The 17,277-nt window shown below is 44.6% G+C and overlaps 1 protein-coding gene across 1 annotated transcript in view; it reads right to left on the bottom strand.

The window, feature by feature from the left end:
* Positions 1 to 17,277, bottom strand: part of rev3l (REV3 like, DNA directed polymerase zeta catalytic subunit) — a 91,323-nt gene that overhangs the window by 4,316 nt on the left and 69,730 nt on the right. The window contains exons 13-26 of the mRNA XM_085432885.1: positions 12,928 to 16,699; positions 10,263 to 11,173; positions 10,023 to 10,108; positions 9,696 to 9,821; positions 8,926 to 9,118; positions 8,702 to 8,813; positions 8,412 to 8,527; positions 6,566 to 6,684; positions 5,690 to 5,808; positions 5,384 to 5,525; positions 3,631 to 3,875; positions 3,046 to 3,154; positions 2,397 to 2,603; positions 2,082 to 2,191 (exon numbers count right to left, since the gene is read on the bottom strand). Of these exons, the coding sequence (XP_085289011.1) occupies positions 2,082 to 2,191; positions 2,397 to 2,603; positions 3,046 to 3,154; positions 3,631 to 3,875; positions 5,384 to 5,525; positions 5,690 to 5,808; positions 6,566 to 6,684; positions 8,412 to 8,527; positions 8,702 to 8,813; positions 8,926 to 9,118; positions 9,696 to 9,821; positions 10,023 to 10,108; positions 10,263 to 11,173; positions 12,928 to 16,699 (6,367 nt within the window). The remainder of the gene's footprint in view (positions 1 to 2,081; positions 2,192 to 2,396; positions 2,604 to 3,045; positions 3,155 to 3,630; positions 3,876 to 5,383; positions 5,526 to 5,689; positions 5,809 to 6,565; positions 6,685 to 8,411; positions 8,528 to 8,701; positions 8,814 to 8,925; positions 9,119 to 9,695; positions 9,822 to 10,022; positions 10,109 to 10,262; positions 11,174 to 12,927; positions 16,700 to 17,277) is intronic.

Consider the following 17,277-nt stretch of genomic DNA (forward strand, 5'->3'; position numbering starts at 1 on the left):
CGGACTGTCAGAAATGAAAGCTGTTAGCTAATTGGTGCAAGTGTTCATGAGAACACGGCCCAAGTAGACTCAGACTTACACATCATCACAGCGTAGTGACACACAACAAAGCTGCTGGTCATGTTCACACTCGAGTGAAGTTATGAATTTGTCAGTAAAGTTGTGCAACCTGTAAACCTGCCTGTTGTGCAGATAATGGAACAGTGACTGCAGGTTTCCCATGTGAGGACACAAACACTGATCAGGCCTAACATGATTACCACTGACAGTGAATAACACTTTGTACAGGTCTTACCAAGGGCATGCGTACTATTTATTTACTAGGGGTGCAACGATACTCGTATCGATATTGAACCGTTCGATACAGTGCTTTCGGTTCGGTACGCATATGTATCGAACAATACAAAATTTTTAATTTATTTTATCAACTTTCCTTCTGACGATGCTGTCTGTGTTGAGCGCTTAGTGGATCTGTGTTCGACTACTCCACCTAGGCTGCCCTGTGGAGCGCAGATCCACTGAGCGCTCAACACAGACAGCATCGTCAGAAGGAAGAGCGCAGGGCAAGCTAGCAGACAGAAGTTAAGCTCTCCTTGCAACATGGCAAATTGAACCTCCCCCACCCTCATTCAGATCTGGCGTTTGGAATTATTTTGGTTTTCGTGTGACGTATGACCCTGAAGGTAAGTGAGTCATGGACTAAAGTAAAACAGTATGTTGGATGTGCCATGCAGTGCTCAATTACATGGGTGGGAACTAGTGTGTTAGCGCAGTTAGCTCGTTAACGTGTTGGCCGTCTAGCCCCATGCACGGGGCGATCAGGGGTAGCTCGTTAACGGAGATTTGCCGTGTTGTGGCGTTATGGTCATTTCAACGAGATTAACCTGAAAGCACTAGTGGGAACACAACGAATATGACTGCACATTTACGCCGACATCATCCTAGTACAAAGACAAGTGGAAGCAGAAAAAAAAAACAACAAGCATGCTACTAACTTTACCCGAGTCATTTAGACAGCTGTTAGCACATGATTCTCCTTATGGAGACCTGATATGTTTAATATGCTGCTGAGAATATAGCCCAGAAGAAGCGGATAGTATAGGTTTTATTTTGGAAAGAGACATTTCTCTGTAATAAACTCTCTTTTCCAAAGATGAGTGATTCCTCAATCAGATACAGGGCTCGCAATATCGCTAGCCCAACGTCCCGGGGCTAGCGATTTTTTCAGTCGGGCTACCAAAATCTATCTCTTCCCTGCCCGTCGGGCTTTTGTAGGAAGGAAAAATATATGTCAATGCTTTTGCATTCTTTCGGAAATGTAGCTGGGTAATTATGTCATTGGCATCGGTGAGCCACTGTCAATATGTGACATATTGAAATCGCGTTTGAATTTGCGCTTGTTTTTTTGCTTTCACTTTGCAATCGTGCGAACTGTGTATAGAGAGCGACAGCACTGATCTGTGAGTGATGATAATTTGTGCACCAATTCCTCTGACATCGTCTTATTAATCGTTAGCTTACTATGCAAACATGACAAGTGAAATCTCCCGCAGCAAGCTTAAACATGTGAGAGGTTGATCGTGCAGAGAATTGCTGAGCTTATGTGAGTGCGTGTGTAAAAGCATTTCAGTTCTGCTGAGCCAAATAAGACAGGTCAGGGTGAAGAAGTGACAGCCAAAGAAAAGCTTACCACAAAACGGAGAAGTTATGACAAATCAGACTATAAGGCAAAAAGAAAGTGCAGCTTTATGGTTTCATGGACAAAAGAATTTCTGTGGCTGCAATATGATGAGCTAAATAACCAGGGCTGCACATAAGTGGTCCGCAGGTGCGCATTCGCTGTCAAAATAAAAAACACGCACAAGGGTTAGGGTTAAATTTAAAAACTGTACTTTTGAGTTAAAATATATATTTATAATTTTAATAAATGACAAATTAAAAAGGCATGAACATTTTTTTGGATCGAAAAAATATCAAACCGTGACACCAAAGTATCGAACCAAACCGTGAATTTTGTGTATCGTTGCACCCCTAGTATTTACTTCTGAGAAAAAGTCAAAAAGTCTTGTAAAATTGCTTACCTGTCAGTGTCTCCGTACACAACACGCGCTCCCCATTTCTTCGTGTCATTGACCATCCTGATGGCTCTCTCCAGGGTCTCTCTGGCTTTGTGGACAATGCTGTCTCCAACCTGGACACAGCAGATTTAATAAATATTGGAGCAAAGGGGTTACGACTACATTCACAGCAACACTGACTCAAGGTAAAGGCCCTACAATAATACAGAGAAAATAGTTTGATTGACAAAGCAACAACAACTATTTTCATGGATTATAGTGGTATCGTACTGGGAGTGCACAGTGCAGAGACCATATAGCAGCTGCTGCTGAGCCTACCTCCACACTGGGCATGCGCCCAGAGTAGTTAGCAGCGGTGTATCCAAAGGTGACGTTGGCGATGAGCTTGAGTCCGAGCTGCCGTGCGTCCAGCAGCTTCGTCAGGGATTTGTCCTGCTTGTAGGTTTTCATGGACTGCTTCACCATGATCCTTGTGTTGAGGATTTCCTCCAGCATCATGGGCAGGACACCTTTACGCACTGAAGACTAGAACAAATAAAACACAGATCATTTAAAACACAGATTTTTTTTTTTACAATGAAGAAACATAAAGTAGGGTTGCACCAAAACTCTAAGAAGGACCTAAAATGGGCCTGATCTGCAGCATGGGGAAGCGCTGTAACTTAGAACGTAAAAAGCAATTTAGAAGTTTAGCTTTAGGCCCACAATATCTGTCAGTGTAAATAACAAAAATAAAGATGTTCCTGATCTACTGTGAGAGCTGCTTAAGTAGCACAACAGGGTAAAAACGGGCAATGTGGAGCAATCAGGCAGTGAATGAATGGAAGCACAGAGATCACAAAGTGGGTTTTCTTAGGAGGCACTGGCCCTTCACAGCAACTAATGAGACAATCCATCACAACGCCAACACTAAGAGCCTGGTGAGGTCTCGTCAGAGACAACGGTCATGATGATGAGGTTGCTGTACCTTAACGAAGGCGATGCCACCAGGCGACACGGTGATGTCGTTGCGGAGCTGGTAGAGGAGCTCGGGAGGGACTCGCAGGGAGGTGCAGCCAAACTTAAACTCATCAGGCCTGAGACAGAATGTGAACAAGAACACCAGTTCAATCACTTAACATTATTCTTGCAATGTGAATATTACTGTCTGGAAAGACAGCGTCAGGTATAAGTGAGAAAAATGCCCGTGTAGAAATCTGAACTGCACCCCACTGAGCTGTCTCTGCTGAGGATGAAGCCTGTGCACGCCTGCCACAAACCACTCTTTTTGTGTTACTTCAATGTAGCAGACATATGCATGTGGAAAGAAGTGTTCATGGCTCCTTGCTGTTGCTATGCAACCACACAAATCTCACTGAAAACCTGAACTCAGTATTAAGTTGCGCTGCTCGCCGCCCTGAGCTGTGAACAACATGCCGAGCTCTCAGCGTGCCTGTTCCATTAAAAATAATGAGGGGAGGAAGCCGCTGCCAGAGGGAGATTTTCCTGGCAGGCGTGCAGTCTGAGCGAGTTCTCTACATGCTGTAGCTGTGTGGGCCTGTCATGTCCTTACGTTCCCAGGTTGTCCACATGGCCGAGGCAGGTGGAGAAACAGTAGTTGTATGCGATGACAATGGAAGGGTAGAGCGACTGGAAGTCCAGCACAACCACCGAGTTGCTGTAAAAACGGGACTCGGGCTCCATCACCAGAGGGATGCACTGTGGAGCCCTCTGCTGGGCACGCTGCTGTATGCTAGGCGTCACTGGGACGTAGTTTAGGGGCTTGGCCACACGCAGCATCATGGACTCCACACGGTACTAAAGACAAGAGGAGGAAACAAAGTTTGACTTATTATTCCTTTTGTTCCTTCACACATCCAACTGGAATTTTTACCACCTGCAAACAAAACTCTTAATGATGTCTTAATGACAATCTCATCTGGAGCACGCTCGGTGTGTTTAAGTAACTCAGAGTTTTTAGGGTTTTTTTACTTTTTAGTTCATATTTGGCAGGTGGAAGCAGCAGCATTGGGAAACATACAAAAAGCTGCAATCAAGTCAAACAGATTTCAGCTGCATTCAGTCTGTACAGGAAGTCAGAGAATCACTCATACCCTGCTGGAGCTGATTCAGATTTAGGAAGGTGTTATCAGACCCCAGTATCAGGTTGTATTCAATCCGCAGTTGTTAAAATGTTTTACGGGCGCAGCATCATCCCTGTTTGCAGAGCAGATGTATCTGTCTCTCTAATAAGTAATATTTTTGTGTTAGTTAATATTTAAATCAAATTGTCTGTGTAACTTCTCAGTCATCCGTCATGGTCACCTTGAGAAATCGAGGAGGCGGCAGTTGGATGTTTCACCCTTCATCCAAGAGGATGCTTCATTTCATTTAAATCAAAACAGTCCAAGATTATAGGGCTTTGAAATCATGTGTAGGCAGTGATCTCTTCAACTAGAAAACATCAACATCAGCCACACATTTACTGTGTTAACAGATTAAATGTCATACTGTTTAGTCAACCTCTGAGGCAAACAGCTGTGACACCAGTTGAGAGTCTAGACAGTTTCCCATTGTGCTCTGAGGCTGTGACTGCATGATGTTAGCGCACGTCAGCATCAGTGTGCACAGAAATCTGTGCAGCAGTAAGCAGTGATCAAACCAGCACAGGCGGGGCTCGTCTACAGTGAGCTCAACGCTAAACCAGCAGAGCAGAAAAACACCTCCAAAACTGGATGAGAATTACTGGACAATTTTAAAATTACACACACACACACACACACACACACGCGATCCATTGTTAACATCCAAATGCTGATGAGTGTAACTCTAGCTCACTGCAACATGATTTCATCCCACTTTCTTACCGCACACTCGTCAGCATTTTTCGATGTGAAGACGGTCATCAGCTGTACGACCCACTTTGTTACCCACTGACAGATTTCAGGCTGCACCACACAGAACTGGGTTTTTAAAATGTTCTCATACATTTTCACCAACATGGTTAAAACCCTGCTCACACGGCACTGAGACAGAAGCATGCTCTAAACTTTTCTCACCCCATGACTGAACCTGAGGTTTCAAAACAAAAAAAAAAAACTGCAGTTATCTCACACAGAGAACATCAAAGGGACTTCATCTACCTGAACAGTCAACTATTAACTAACCAGGAAGGATAGACTGACCTCGGTCGATTTGAGCCGGTCGAACTGAACCACAAACTTGGATTTTCCATAGAAATGCCCTGCCTGTGTCTCCTACCAAGCTATTTGAGGACTGAACTAAAAATTATTGGGAATTGTTTGTGAGTGTGTGTGTGTGCATGCCTGTGATCCTCGGGTCAGAACGTGGAAAAACTGAATTCCAAACAGCCTGGCCAGCTCGCTGGTTCTGCCAATGATGTCATGTTGCTGCAGGAGCTGCATGCAGCCACGCACACGGCTCACGTAGTGATCCACCATCTTCCACCTAGAGCAACACAAACAGGATAATCATATAAGCCAGAGTTACAGAGCTGGCTTCAAGGGAAGAGTCAATTATGAGAAATTTACAACCATCTCTTTGTACTACATCTTTTAATTTCATGTAAGGTAATGTCCAAAAAGCTGGTTGTGTTTGACCCCGGCACAAACCTGTACAAGTCTGTGTTGTGGTCAAACCAGTCAGAGAGAGTGCGGGGACTGTAGAGAGGGAAGCGCTGGTGGAGCACATGGAAGGCCACGTTTTCAAAAGTGTAGTTGTTTAACGTCACCTGGAGGAGGAAAGAAAAAACATTTTCTAGTTCTATTTTTCAAAACTGCCTCTCTCTGACGTTTACACAATTTATGGATCAGAATCAAATAATAGCAATAACAGAACGCAAGGAAAAGAGTAGCACAAAGGGTTAACGTTTCCTCGCTTCAACTAAAACTCTGAATCTTTTACAAGAGATGTGTTAGCTTACTTAAATGTATACAAGTGTCTACATGTGACCACTAATCACACATTGTAGTCTTTTTGTGGATGAGCTGTAGAGATCTCTCTCTCTCTCTCTTTCTCTCTCTCTCGATATATAGATATATCTATAGATATAGATATATCTATATCTATCTATATCTATATCTATATATCCTAGCTGACTGAGGGAATCCCCGTGTATTCTTGGTGAGAGAAAAAAAAGTAGTTTTAATCCAAAAGCAGCAGAGCACACAGCATAAAGCTGCAAAACAACTGGACCAGTTCAGACAGCAGCAGCTCACAGTAAACAGAATCAAACAACAGGACAGAGAAAACTGGAGTCACAGGGGTTGAGGGAATGTAAAGACAATAATAACTACTTGATGATAACATTTTTTATTTGTTAATACGAGAGCTTCACTTTATATGAAACTATGAAAAAAATAAGAGTCACAGAAAAAGCAGCAGCAGAAAAAGTAAAGTGGGGAGAGCCGTGCTGGAAAAACAAGTGGAAAGACAGAAAGTAGGTCACGAGCTACAAAGCTGTGAGGAGGTCATGCCAGGACACCTGCCTCAGTTTTCATCACCCTCCACAGGTTAAGGGTGATGCGCCCGATGATGTTGATCTCTGTCATGGTGTCGGCTCCGTACTCATCCCTCTCTGCAGCAAAGCGGTTCTCTTTGGAGTCACCTGAGGACACGCACAGAGCCAGACAGGCAGCCGATTACAGAGGAGGGAAGCCGCCAGAGGCTCTCCATTCAGCTCGAGTACACAAACACACACACACACTCAAAGGGAATCACACATTCACACACTTATACAGGCAAACACATACACATACATGCTGTATCAAGACTCAGTCACAGGCACACCACAAAAATGGGGCTACACGTTTGCACTTATATTATCTACAATGTGTACCTACATTATGCACCAGATCCAGCACACACACCATGTACTGGCTTTCATTAGCCAAACTCACACTGTCAGATTCAATAACAGGGATGCACAGTAAAGTACTGCGCGTGTTTAATATGTGGCTGCACATTTAGTGCCAGCTGCTAATTGTGGATCAACCCTGATGAGTCACAAGCACATTTTAAGAGGGAATTTCACACCTAGTGAGACAGGAAGATGGGAAGATGTATTCGCCCCCTTTGTCACTTTAGTTTTTTCCATATTTGTCACGTTCCGGACTGTCTAACATTAAAATCTGACAAAGACAACCTGACTAAATCCAAAATGCAGTTTTTAAATGATAGTGTCATGCATTAAGGGAAAATGTTCTCGAAGCCTACCTGCCCCCATGCCAAAAATAAACCTTTAATTCAGCCTCATTTGAGGGTTTTGGAAAATGAATGGCCCGTTTAAAGCCACGGCAAAGCATCTGAATTTGAATAGAAATCTGAACTGTGACTATGCCACGCCAAAACTTCCACTACACGTTTTTCTTCAGAGGCATTTCAGATCATTCTCCTCATATGTAACATCACTGGAGCTTCGTGCAATGAATTGATGGTTGGACATTCTCCTTTAGGATATTCTGTTGAGAGCAGAGCTCATGGTTCCATCGATTACAGAAAGTCTCAGCAAAGCAGCTCAAGACCATCACACTACCACCACCGTGTTTAACTGATGACATGATGTTCTCGTAACAGCCAACTCCAGATGTAACAGGACTCAACAAGTTCAACTCTTCTTCCTTCAATCCACAGAATATTTTGCGGAGAATTTTGGAATCATTGAGATGTTTTTTTGCAAAATGAGACTAGTGTTTATGTTCTTTTTGGTCAGCAGATGGATCTCTCCCTTTATTATTGAGTCATGAACACTAAACTGACAGTTTTTGAGGCAAGTGAGTCTCACTGTCGTGTCCCATGGACACCGCCTTTCACTGGAGTCAAAAGCCTCAGAAGTGTCTTTGCTTACTCTCTTCATAGGTTGTGCACATTTGTCTGCCAGGGTCTGGCTGCCCACATGGAGGGGGGAGACCTTTCGGCAGAAGTGACCATAACTGTGCACTACTGTGTAACCCCGGCTAACCACCTGTACTGAATTATCTGATCTAGCTCCCTATGACTTCATCCACTTCCTTAAAAAAAGTAATCAAATTGAAGAAAGAAACATCTTTGGCCAAAAGTATGGATCAGAGCTGCATGAGAAGACAATCTTAAATTACAATCAGGTATGGTTTTTGATTTTATTCACCTACTTTCAGACTCACTTCTTCAGTGTGCCTGAGGGTGTAGAGGTTAAGTCGTCACTGTTTGTGTCTAAATGCAGAGCTACCTGCTGAAAGCTACCAGCGGCTGAAAGTAGCTTCCTCTCAAAACCCCCAAATCTTTACTTCTGCGTCCCCTGAACTGCCGTACTGGGTACCACAGCAGGGACTACTTTTCAGTGGCTCCTGGCTGTACCTGGCACTCGTGACAGCTGCTGGCACAGATCCACTCCAAGTGCTGAGGACCGCTGAAGGAGGTAGCCCCAAGAATGCAACTGCACCTCGTAGCCCACCAAGATGTCCGGGTCAAATCTGACAGAACAGACCGTGTTAGCAGATGGAGATCATTTCTCAAAACAAATCCCACCCCCACCCCTGTAGGAGGTGTAAAATCTACAATGAAGGCAAATTGAAATGATAGTAATGATGCACTACAGTTGCAGCAACTCTGCCCTTGGTTCCCTTTCATAAAACAGTTGCACACACCTCCTCATGATGGTGACCAACACGTCAAACAGCATCTTCTCATCAGCAGCGTATGTCACTTGCAGCCCAGAAACACCTGATCTGACCAGCAACGGCGTTCTTCCTCTGGATCCTGCGGGAGCGATTAGAAACAGAAAAAAAAAAACCAGCCAATTATCTAGTGGCTTTAAAACTAGTGATCGAACCTTATGTTCTCGGAGGAAAACACCGCTCGCGTGCTTCACCTTGGCCGGAACCTGGATGGTCTTTATCTACCACGATGGCCCCTGTGAGCTGGGTGTTGTCTACATCAGGCAGGGGGGTATCTGAACTGAAGCAGTAGAATAAGGCACATATGGGGTCAAACTCGGGGTCAGGTTCGAGGTCACGGCGGGTTCTTGCATGAAGCTCCATGGTCATCAGTGTCAGGTGCTGGACCTGAAGATGGAGGCGGAAACAAATACATTTGAGGTTTAATAGACTAAAAGCAGCACATCCTGTCACCCTCTGCCTGTTAAACCACAGTCTTTTATTTCGTATTTAGCTCAATCATTAATATAAATAAATAAACCATCCACTCTAACAGAAATTACAGTATTCAAGAGATATTAAAGAGGCCTGAAACCATGAAAACGTGACAAACCTCTCTTTGAATTTAATGAGATCTACGTGTGCTGGCAGTGATCTCAGTTACGTTCAGGCCTTTTTGGAAAAAGCTTGAACTTAATCAAATCTGTGCATACATTCAAAACACCTGTACTCAGGCCTACATTCAAAGCTGGGTGTGTCTTGGTTTTATTTAGTTGTTTTGTGTAAAGCATATCGATTTGGCGATAGGACAGTCAAAGTCGAAAGCAGGATGTTGTGATGATACTTGGGGAAATAAATCCTTCTTCCCAATCAGGTGGACACTTTCTCTTAAAAACAAAACAAAGCAAAACCAACATCTAACCAGAACAAAGCCATTTATTCATCGACTTGGAAAAGAGCTACAGGTTAGTTGCCCTAGACTTACCTCATGCAGAGCTTTGGCATCCTGTAGGTTCTGCATGCTGACTTTAAAGCCGTAGGAGTTGGCTATACTTGGCCCTTCGATCTGAGAGTTATCTTTCTTTGGCACATTCAAAGCAGCAAACTGATTCTGTGGAGGATAAAAAAAACATGACAAGAAAAGTTGGAATCAGGAGGAAATCACAGGCACATCAAACGATCAGCGACCTGAGAGACAGGACTGCTACATGCAATGTTCTGGAGTGATACTAAATAGTTGACTTTCTGACCCGTGCGGCTTGTAGTTTTTGTTTTAAAAGTCTAAAAAGAAAAATCACAATCAGTTTTTGACCTTCATCTGCGTGGTCAGTAACACTCTTCTCAGGGGGTCTGCCTGGCTCCGCCTCCTCTGCTGAAGTCTCTGAGAAACAGGATCCTCTGCAGCGGGAATTAGACCAGAGAAGGAGTGAATAACAGTGAATATTAATAACAGAAACTCCATGCTGAATTTTCCAAAGTTAGGATTTACCGCAATTCTTTCTAACAGTTGATGGTGTCACAACATCAAAGGAGACAGATGCACATTCCTTACCCTGAGATATGGGTGTGCTGCACACTGGATCCAGATCTTCTTTGCTTCTCCATCGCCTCCTCAAGAAAGGGGTGCTGTGAATGAGCTGGGGACTGGTTCTCCTCTCATCCCTGTCACTGACAGCGAGAGGTGAGGGACTGTGGTTCCCTCTTAGCAGCTCTGGGGAATTACAGCGCATAGGTGATAGCGGTTCTGGAGAGTCTTCACCTGGCTTGTTCTCACTGAGCTGTCCTTGGCCAGAGGGGCTTGGTTGATGGGACTGCTGCCATGTAGGCAGCTCTGGGGACTCTGGACAGGTGGTTTTATCATCATCATCCTCTTTATTTTTGTCCTCCTGTTCAAGACAGACACTGCCTTTATCTGAAACTGGACTTGCTTCTGTGGATTTACACCTCAATCTTGTATTCTCCAGCGGAGACAGGATTAAAGACAGGCTCTGTTTCTTTCTCCTTTGAGTTCTGGTACAGGAAAAGTTACCACAGAGCTCAACCTTCAAGCTTCTGTCAGCAGCTGGCAATTCGCTTCTCTCTGAGCTCCCATGTTCCTCCACCTCCAGACCAGCCCTTTCTGTCTTCAGCACCTCACACTCTCTCCTGCCTTTTTGTAGACTCTCATACTGCTTTCTAGCTTTTAGCCACACCTGCACACGCTTGCGGCTTGGTGGGTTTTTGCAGGGCAAAAGCACCACCTTCTTATCGCTGGATGAGGATAGGTCACCCTCTGCCTTTTGTTTATTTGTCTCTGAAGCCTCTGCTCCTTGACAAGATGAGATAACGGTGGTGGCGGGGTGCGTCATGGCCGAGAAGGCCGTCTTCCAGAAATGGAGGCCTTCCAGGGACAGGTCTCCACCAAACTCTGCAAGTTCCCGAGCTAGCCGAGTGCCCACTGTTAGCTTACGGCCACCGACCTCCCTGGAGAAAAGACGAGGAAAGGATCAGTACACTCATTTCCATTTGAATTACAATAAATCATCATGTAGACAGTATAAAACAGAGCCAGATCAGTGGATTTCTTTTTGAACATATGGAAATTTCAGACATTTAATGATAAAGGATTGAGTTTGCTGTAGTCTAAAACAAATGCTAAAACTCTTTCCTCACTGGACTTCTATTCTCTTATCTGACAACCTTCCTTTTATTTATTGCAGTACTTTGTCGATTAAGATGTTTTACAACCCAATTAAAAAGCCTGTGAGGGAAGCTAAAAAAATCCCACAAACAAATATAAAACCTTACCAACCATCACAATCAGTTAGATCATAGGTGTCAAACTCTGGCCCGCAGCCTAATTACATTTGGCCCACAAAGCCATACCAAATTACTATTAGAGCTGGCCTACTGGTATTATACAGCTAATATATATATTAGGGGTGCAACGATACTCGATATTGAACCGTTCGATACAGTGCTTTCGGTTCGGTACGCATTTGTATCGAACAATACAAAATTTTTAATTTATTTTATCAACTTTCCTTCTGTCGATGCTGTCTGTGTTGAGCGCTCAGTGGATCTGCGCTCGACAGTGCAGCCTAGGCGGAGTAGTCGAACGCAGATTCACTGAGCGCAGGGCAAGCTAGCAGACAGAAGTTAAGCTCTCCTTGCAACATGGCAAATTGAACCTCCCCCACCCTCATTCAGATCTGGTGTTTGGAACTATTTTGGTTTTCATGTGACGTATGACCCCGAAGGTAAGCGCGTCATGGACAAAAGTAAAACAGTATGTTGGATGTGCCATGCAATGCTCAATTACATGGGTGGGAACTAGTGTGTTAGCGCAGTTAGCTCGTTAACGTGTTGACGCCGTCCAGCCCCACGCACAGGGCGATCAGGGGTAGCTCGTTAACGGAGATTTTCCGTGTTGTGCCGTTAACGTCATTTCAACGAGATTAACGCTGACAGCACTAGTGGGAACACAACGAATATGACTGCACATTTACGCCGACATCATCCTAGTGCAAAGACAAGTGGAAGCAGACAAAAACAACAAGCAAGCATGCTACTAACTTTACCCGAGTCATTTAGACAGCCGTTAGCACATGATTCTCCTTATGGGGACCTGATATGTTTAATATGCTGCTGAGAATATAGCCCAGAAGAAGCGCATAGTATAGCTTTCATTTTGGAAAGAGACATTTCTCTGTAATAAACTCTCTTTTCCAAAGATGAGTGATTCCTCAATCAGATTTTTTTTTTTTTATTACTTTGTTTCAGCAACATTAAATTTAAAAACTGTACTTTTGAGTTAAAATATATATTTATAATTTTAATAAATGACAAATTAAAAAGGCATGAACTTTTTTTTGGATCGAAAAAATATCGAACCGTGACACCAAAGTATCGAACCGAACCGTGAATTTTGTGTATCGTTGCACCCCTAATATATATTGTTTAGTATTAAGCTTTGCTTGTTCCATATTCAGCTTTTCAGCAAAACTTGTTTAAGTCCATAAGAAAAGTTTAATTCTTATATCTGGAGGAAGATTTTTTTTCAATAAATATTAATGTTAGCCTGCGACAGTTTTAAATTTTGGCCCACTGTGCATTTGAGTTTGACACCCCTGAGTTAGATTCTGGCTCTTATGTGAAAACTTTACTAATACATTTATTTTGTTATATTTAGTAAATAATGCATGCTAGATGATGGTTACTGTTGCTGTTACTCTTACATTGGCTTCCCTGGGGCATCAGAGGGGTCACTGCAGAAAGGCTCCAGGAAGGTGGCCTCTGACATCTCCAGGTCCAGAAGAGTGCTGAGGATCTCCTCTCGGCTGGGAGGGGACATGAGGGGCTTGAGAATGTGGGCTCCTCCGGCCGCTGTCCCTCGCTGCAGCTGGCTTGCCCTCACCTGTGATAGCGAGCTGATGGAGCGTGGAGAGCTGCTGGGGGTGGTGGATGTTAGTCCGTCAATGCCCTCCGGCAGCTCACCTGTTGGTGAGCCCTCGTGGTCGACGAATGAAGCGGAGCTTAAAGGCAGTGAGTCGAAAACTGAAAAGAGCAGCTCTTTCCTCTCACAGTGAAAGTCTTGAAAGGGGCTGAGCGTGTGGGCTTTACCTAAAGAGAAATCCCACTCTCTGCTCTTGAGGGACGTGAGGCTTGATGTAGGCTCGCGGTTCGTATGCCCATCTAAAAGGTCGGGGCTGTCCGGCCTTGCTCTGTTGCAGTCAGAGCCCCTTTGAAGATCCTCCCCAGAACAAAGCAGCCTGTCAAGTTTCTTTTCGGAGTCCGGCGCCTGAGCAGATACAGAATCCTGGCTGATGTCACTCAGGAATTTGACCGGTAAATTTTTATCAGTCACGACAAACTGACTGCCACTGTACGGACTGGAGAACTCTGTTTGATCGATAGCATTTATATCAAATGTGTAGTTGTGCGGGAGCTCTGGTGACAAGCTGTCCTCTATGAAATTGCATCTGTCCAGTCCCGGGTCTGACAGGAAGAGGGGACATTCATCTGACATGCTTCCCTCCTGCTTTACTGACAGTTTTGGCTGAGTACTGCTTGTCTTGCCTTTCCTGTTTCTCGGCCCCTTTTCTTTTGCTGTGGTAGATTTTGGGGCCCTGGGTTTCCGAGAAGTGAGGGTGGGGGCTTTTCTGGATTTAGTGGGTTTAGTGGTGGGAATTAGAAGTGCTGCCGCCTGGGCTATGGCTGTAGAGTGGCTTGCTGTACCAACCACTTGTATGGGAAGGGGCTGTCCCTTCTGCCTCGTCTGAAGAAGCTTCTTGAGGACAGCCAAGCCAGATGGGGTCTCAGAGAGAGGGGGGATCTCCCCGTTCTTGGGGCCTGAGTGTGGGAGACCTTCTTTTAGCTGGGCATCTTTATTGTGTTCCTGTACTGGAGGCAGAAAGTCTGTGCAATAATCCTGTGAATCCTCTGCCTTTACCACGGTGGTCTGACAAGCTTGCTGCTTCGTCTGAGCAGGTGCCGAAATGCTTTGGTTGACCTCCATGATGGAAGTCTCACAGTCTTCAACCTTTGGCTTGATAAACTTGGTTACTGAGTTCCTTTCTGGTGTAGATGGAGTCTGGGACGTGCTCTGGCTGTCTTTGCCCACCTGCTGTTGAAATGGAGGAACCTCTTGTGAAGAGTTCTCAGAAGGAGGCAACTCATCCTCTGGGAAAAGGAGTTGGGAGCTCTCTTTACTTAAGTCATGGCTTTTGGGTTCCTCTGTTTTCTTTTTACGAGACCTTCTAGGTCTTGTAGTGCTTGTAGAACTGTTGACAGCCCCTCCAGCTTTGATCCTCTGCCTCGAAATAGCAGGATTACCTTGTTTTGCCTTCTCAGTTTTAGGCTTTTCTGCAGACTTACTTGTTTTCCTTTTAGCATCTGACAGTCTCTTGGGTTTGGCAGTTTGACACTTACTACATGCTCCTTTGGCTGTAGACGATCTATGTGGCTTTTGGAAAGCAGAACTAAGACATGGGTCAATGTGTGGATTTATCAGCTCTTTTGAACTCCTGGTATTCATGAGGGGGTCACTTGGGGACCAACAGCGTGGAGGCGTTGAGTCTCTCGGGCTTTGGGATCTATCTGAGAGGTAGCCCAACTCTACCATGACATCTGAATAGTCAACATCATAGTCATGTGCCAACTCACAGTAACATGGTCTAGGGGGTGGCAGAGATGGCAGGACTGGGGCTTTTTTGCGGCCTTTTGGCCTCTGAACCCTTTCACCCTGTCTGATCAGAGGTTTGGAGGAGTTGTTGATAGTCTTTTTATTTGTGGAGTTAACCTTTGCCTTTCTTTTGGGATGTTTTTTGGCTTTTGGTTCAGTCACGGGAAACTTAACAGCAGTGGATTCTGGTACCTTGGGCCAGAAATCCTTGAGAGGAGCCAGTTTTTTATAGTGCTCTAGCTTGTCTGGCGTCAACACCACCAACTGCTCAGCTGCATTCACTTTGGACATCTTCACCAGCATGTTTTTCTCTCCCTTGAACCTGTTAATAATAATGTACTTTATAATAATAGGAGGTTCCTTCTTGCGTCTTCTCTGATACTTTACTTCTTGCCCACCTGAGACATCATTGTCCTTAAGTCGTTCTTTGACAGAAGCTAGGTTTTTAGAACGAGTAGCACTTGAGTGTTCCCCATCCTCTGAATCATATTTCATCTTCCGTTTGGTCCTCAGGGTGTATTTACTACCTGGCAGTGCTGACGGTTTAGTACAGGTGACTTTGGCAGACAAATCTTGCAGTGGGCTTACCACATCCTCAGTAGAGTCTTTAGTTTCCTCAGAAAAATAGGAATTGGTAGCAGAGCTGGAGACAAGGGGCTCTGGCTGTGGTTCTGCTTGTTCACCTATGGACCGCTCCTCACTTTCAGACTCATTTTTCACAATCGTTTCCTCTTTGATCAACTCGGCCTCTTGTAAATCCTTATGATCCTCAGAAATCAGCATTTCAGTGTCCGTAGTCACAGGACTAGCAGGTGTTACTGAGGTGATGCCGGTGCTAATCTGGCCATCAGAGGTAGAGCTTTGGACCATCTTTAATTTGTTCCTAGGTCCTGTCATACCTAGCCTTTTTTTGTTCATCTTTAGCTTAGACCTGCGAGGTTGGGCCTGTTCTACTTTACTGCAGGTGTCAGCCATTTTCTTGTTCCCAGGTTTCTTTCTGCTGAGGCAGTTGGAGAGAATGACACTGGGGAAAAACTTGTAGTGTGCCTCCTGCTGGGCAACAATAGTCCTCTCAGTCTTATTTTCCTGATAGTCCTCGTACCTGATTTTCAGCTCACCGACATCTCCTTCCTCGCCGTCTTTACCAATTTCGTCCTCATGAGGATCAAGAAACTCGTCCTCCTTCAAGGTCGATGGGGCTGATGTGATGCTCCTCAGAAGGGGGCTTTTATTGTCTTTTGTGTTCAGTTCCAGGTCAGTCTTAGCTGAGCAGTTTCTCAGCTCAGAATAACAGAGAGAAAAGCCCCTGTGGTTCTGAAGAATGGACAGACGGTTTGTTTCTACATTCTTTATACTGCTGTACTTCTTCCTGTCCTTGGCGACCTTTCCATTACCAAATGGGAAACTTTCAATATCCGTCTTATCCAAAGCTATCGAAGCTTTCTTATCGTAGGTGTACAAAGGTCGTAGTTCTTCTTTGTCCATGCAGATGGGAGACACCTCAGGGTGATTGGCTAATATGCAGGGAATAGGGTGCTTGACTGGCTGGATGTAGGGGATTTCTTTATTCACCTTGAACCCTGTCAAACATTCACTACTGCTGTCCTGACTGCTTTTTAACTGAAAGTGCTTGTCAAGCGGCTGCTCCGTGTCCAACACGTGAACTGGTATGTGCTCGGGATGCTTGCACTCCAAAAGGATCTTAGCTGTAGATGGTGGCTCAAGGTGGACCGTCTCCCCTGGGATGGGATTTCTTTTGCCCAACATCTTTTCAGTGGCCGTAAGCGAAGACTGCGTCATTGAGCCACTATCTGTTAAGGAGGAATCTATGGATACAGCATGTGAGAAGAAGAGGCATATCAGTTAGTATCCACAGCTGCAAGAAATTAACCTGAAATTCATCTGATCAGACAGCGCAATCACCCATGAATCTTAGCCCAAAACCCCAGGGTGAGATCGATCACTATTTTGATATATTTAAATTAGTGCTGTCAGCGTTAATCTCGTTAAAAGGACGTTAACGCCATAACCGCATTGACACGGCAATTCTCCGTTAACGAGTTAACGTGGATCACCCCAAACGTTTCACTAATGCGGCATCAACGCATTAGCACCATGCAGCCCTGCACACGTGTTAACCTGCTAACCGAGATTTGCCGCGTTAATGGCGTTAACGTCATTTTAATGCTATTAACGCTGACAGCACTAATTTAAATTTTAAAAAGTCAAACTACTACAATATTTCTATGCCATTATAACATGTTGAATGCCAAAATTCATAATTTAAGCTCAATAAGAAAGTGACCATCGCTCTACATAAGACACAGGGCAACTAGAACATCACTAACATGTGCATCAGCAGGAAGCTTGTCCCTCATTCTCTGCTCTGGCTCTTCTGATAATG

The sequence above is a fragment of the Copadichromis virginalis genome, linkage group LG15 (assembly GCF_057382275.1).
Source record: "Copadichromis virginalis isolate Kocher_CV1m ecotype Utaka linkage group LG15, C_Virginalis_male_GT1.1, whole genome shotgun sequence".
NCBI classification, from domain to species: domain Eukaryota; kingdom Metazoa; phylum Chordata; class Actinopteri; order Cichliformes; family Cichlidae; genus Copadichromis; species Copadichromis virginalis.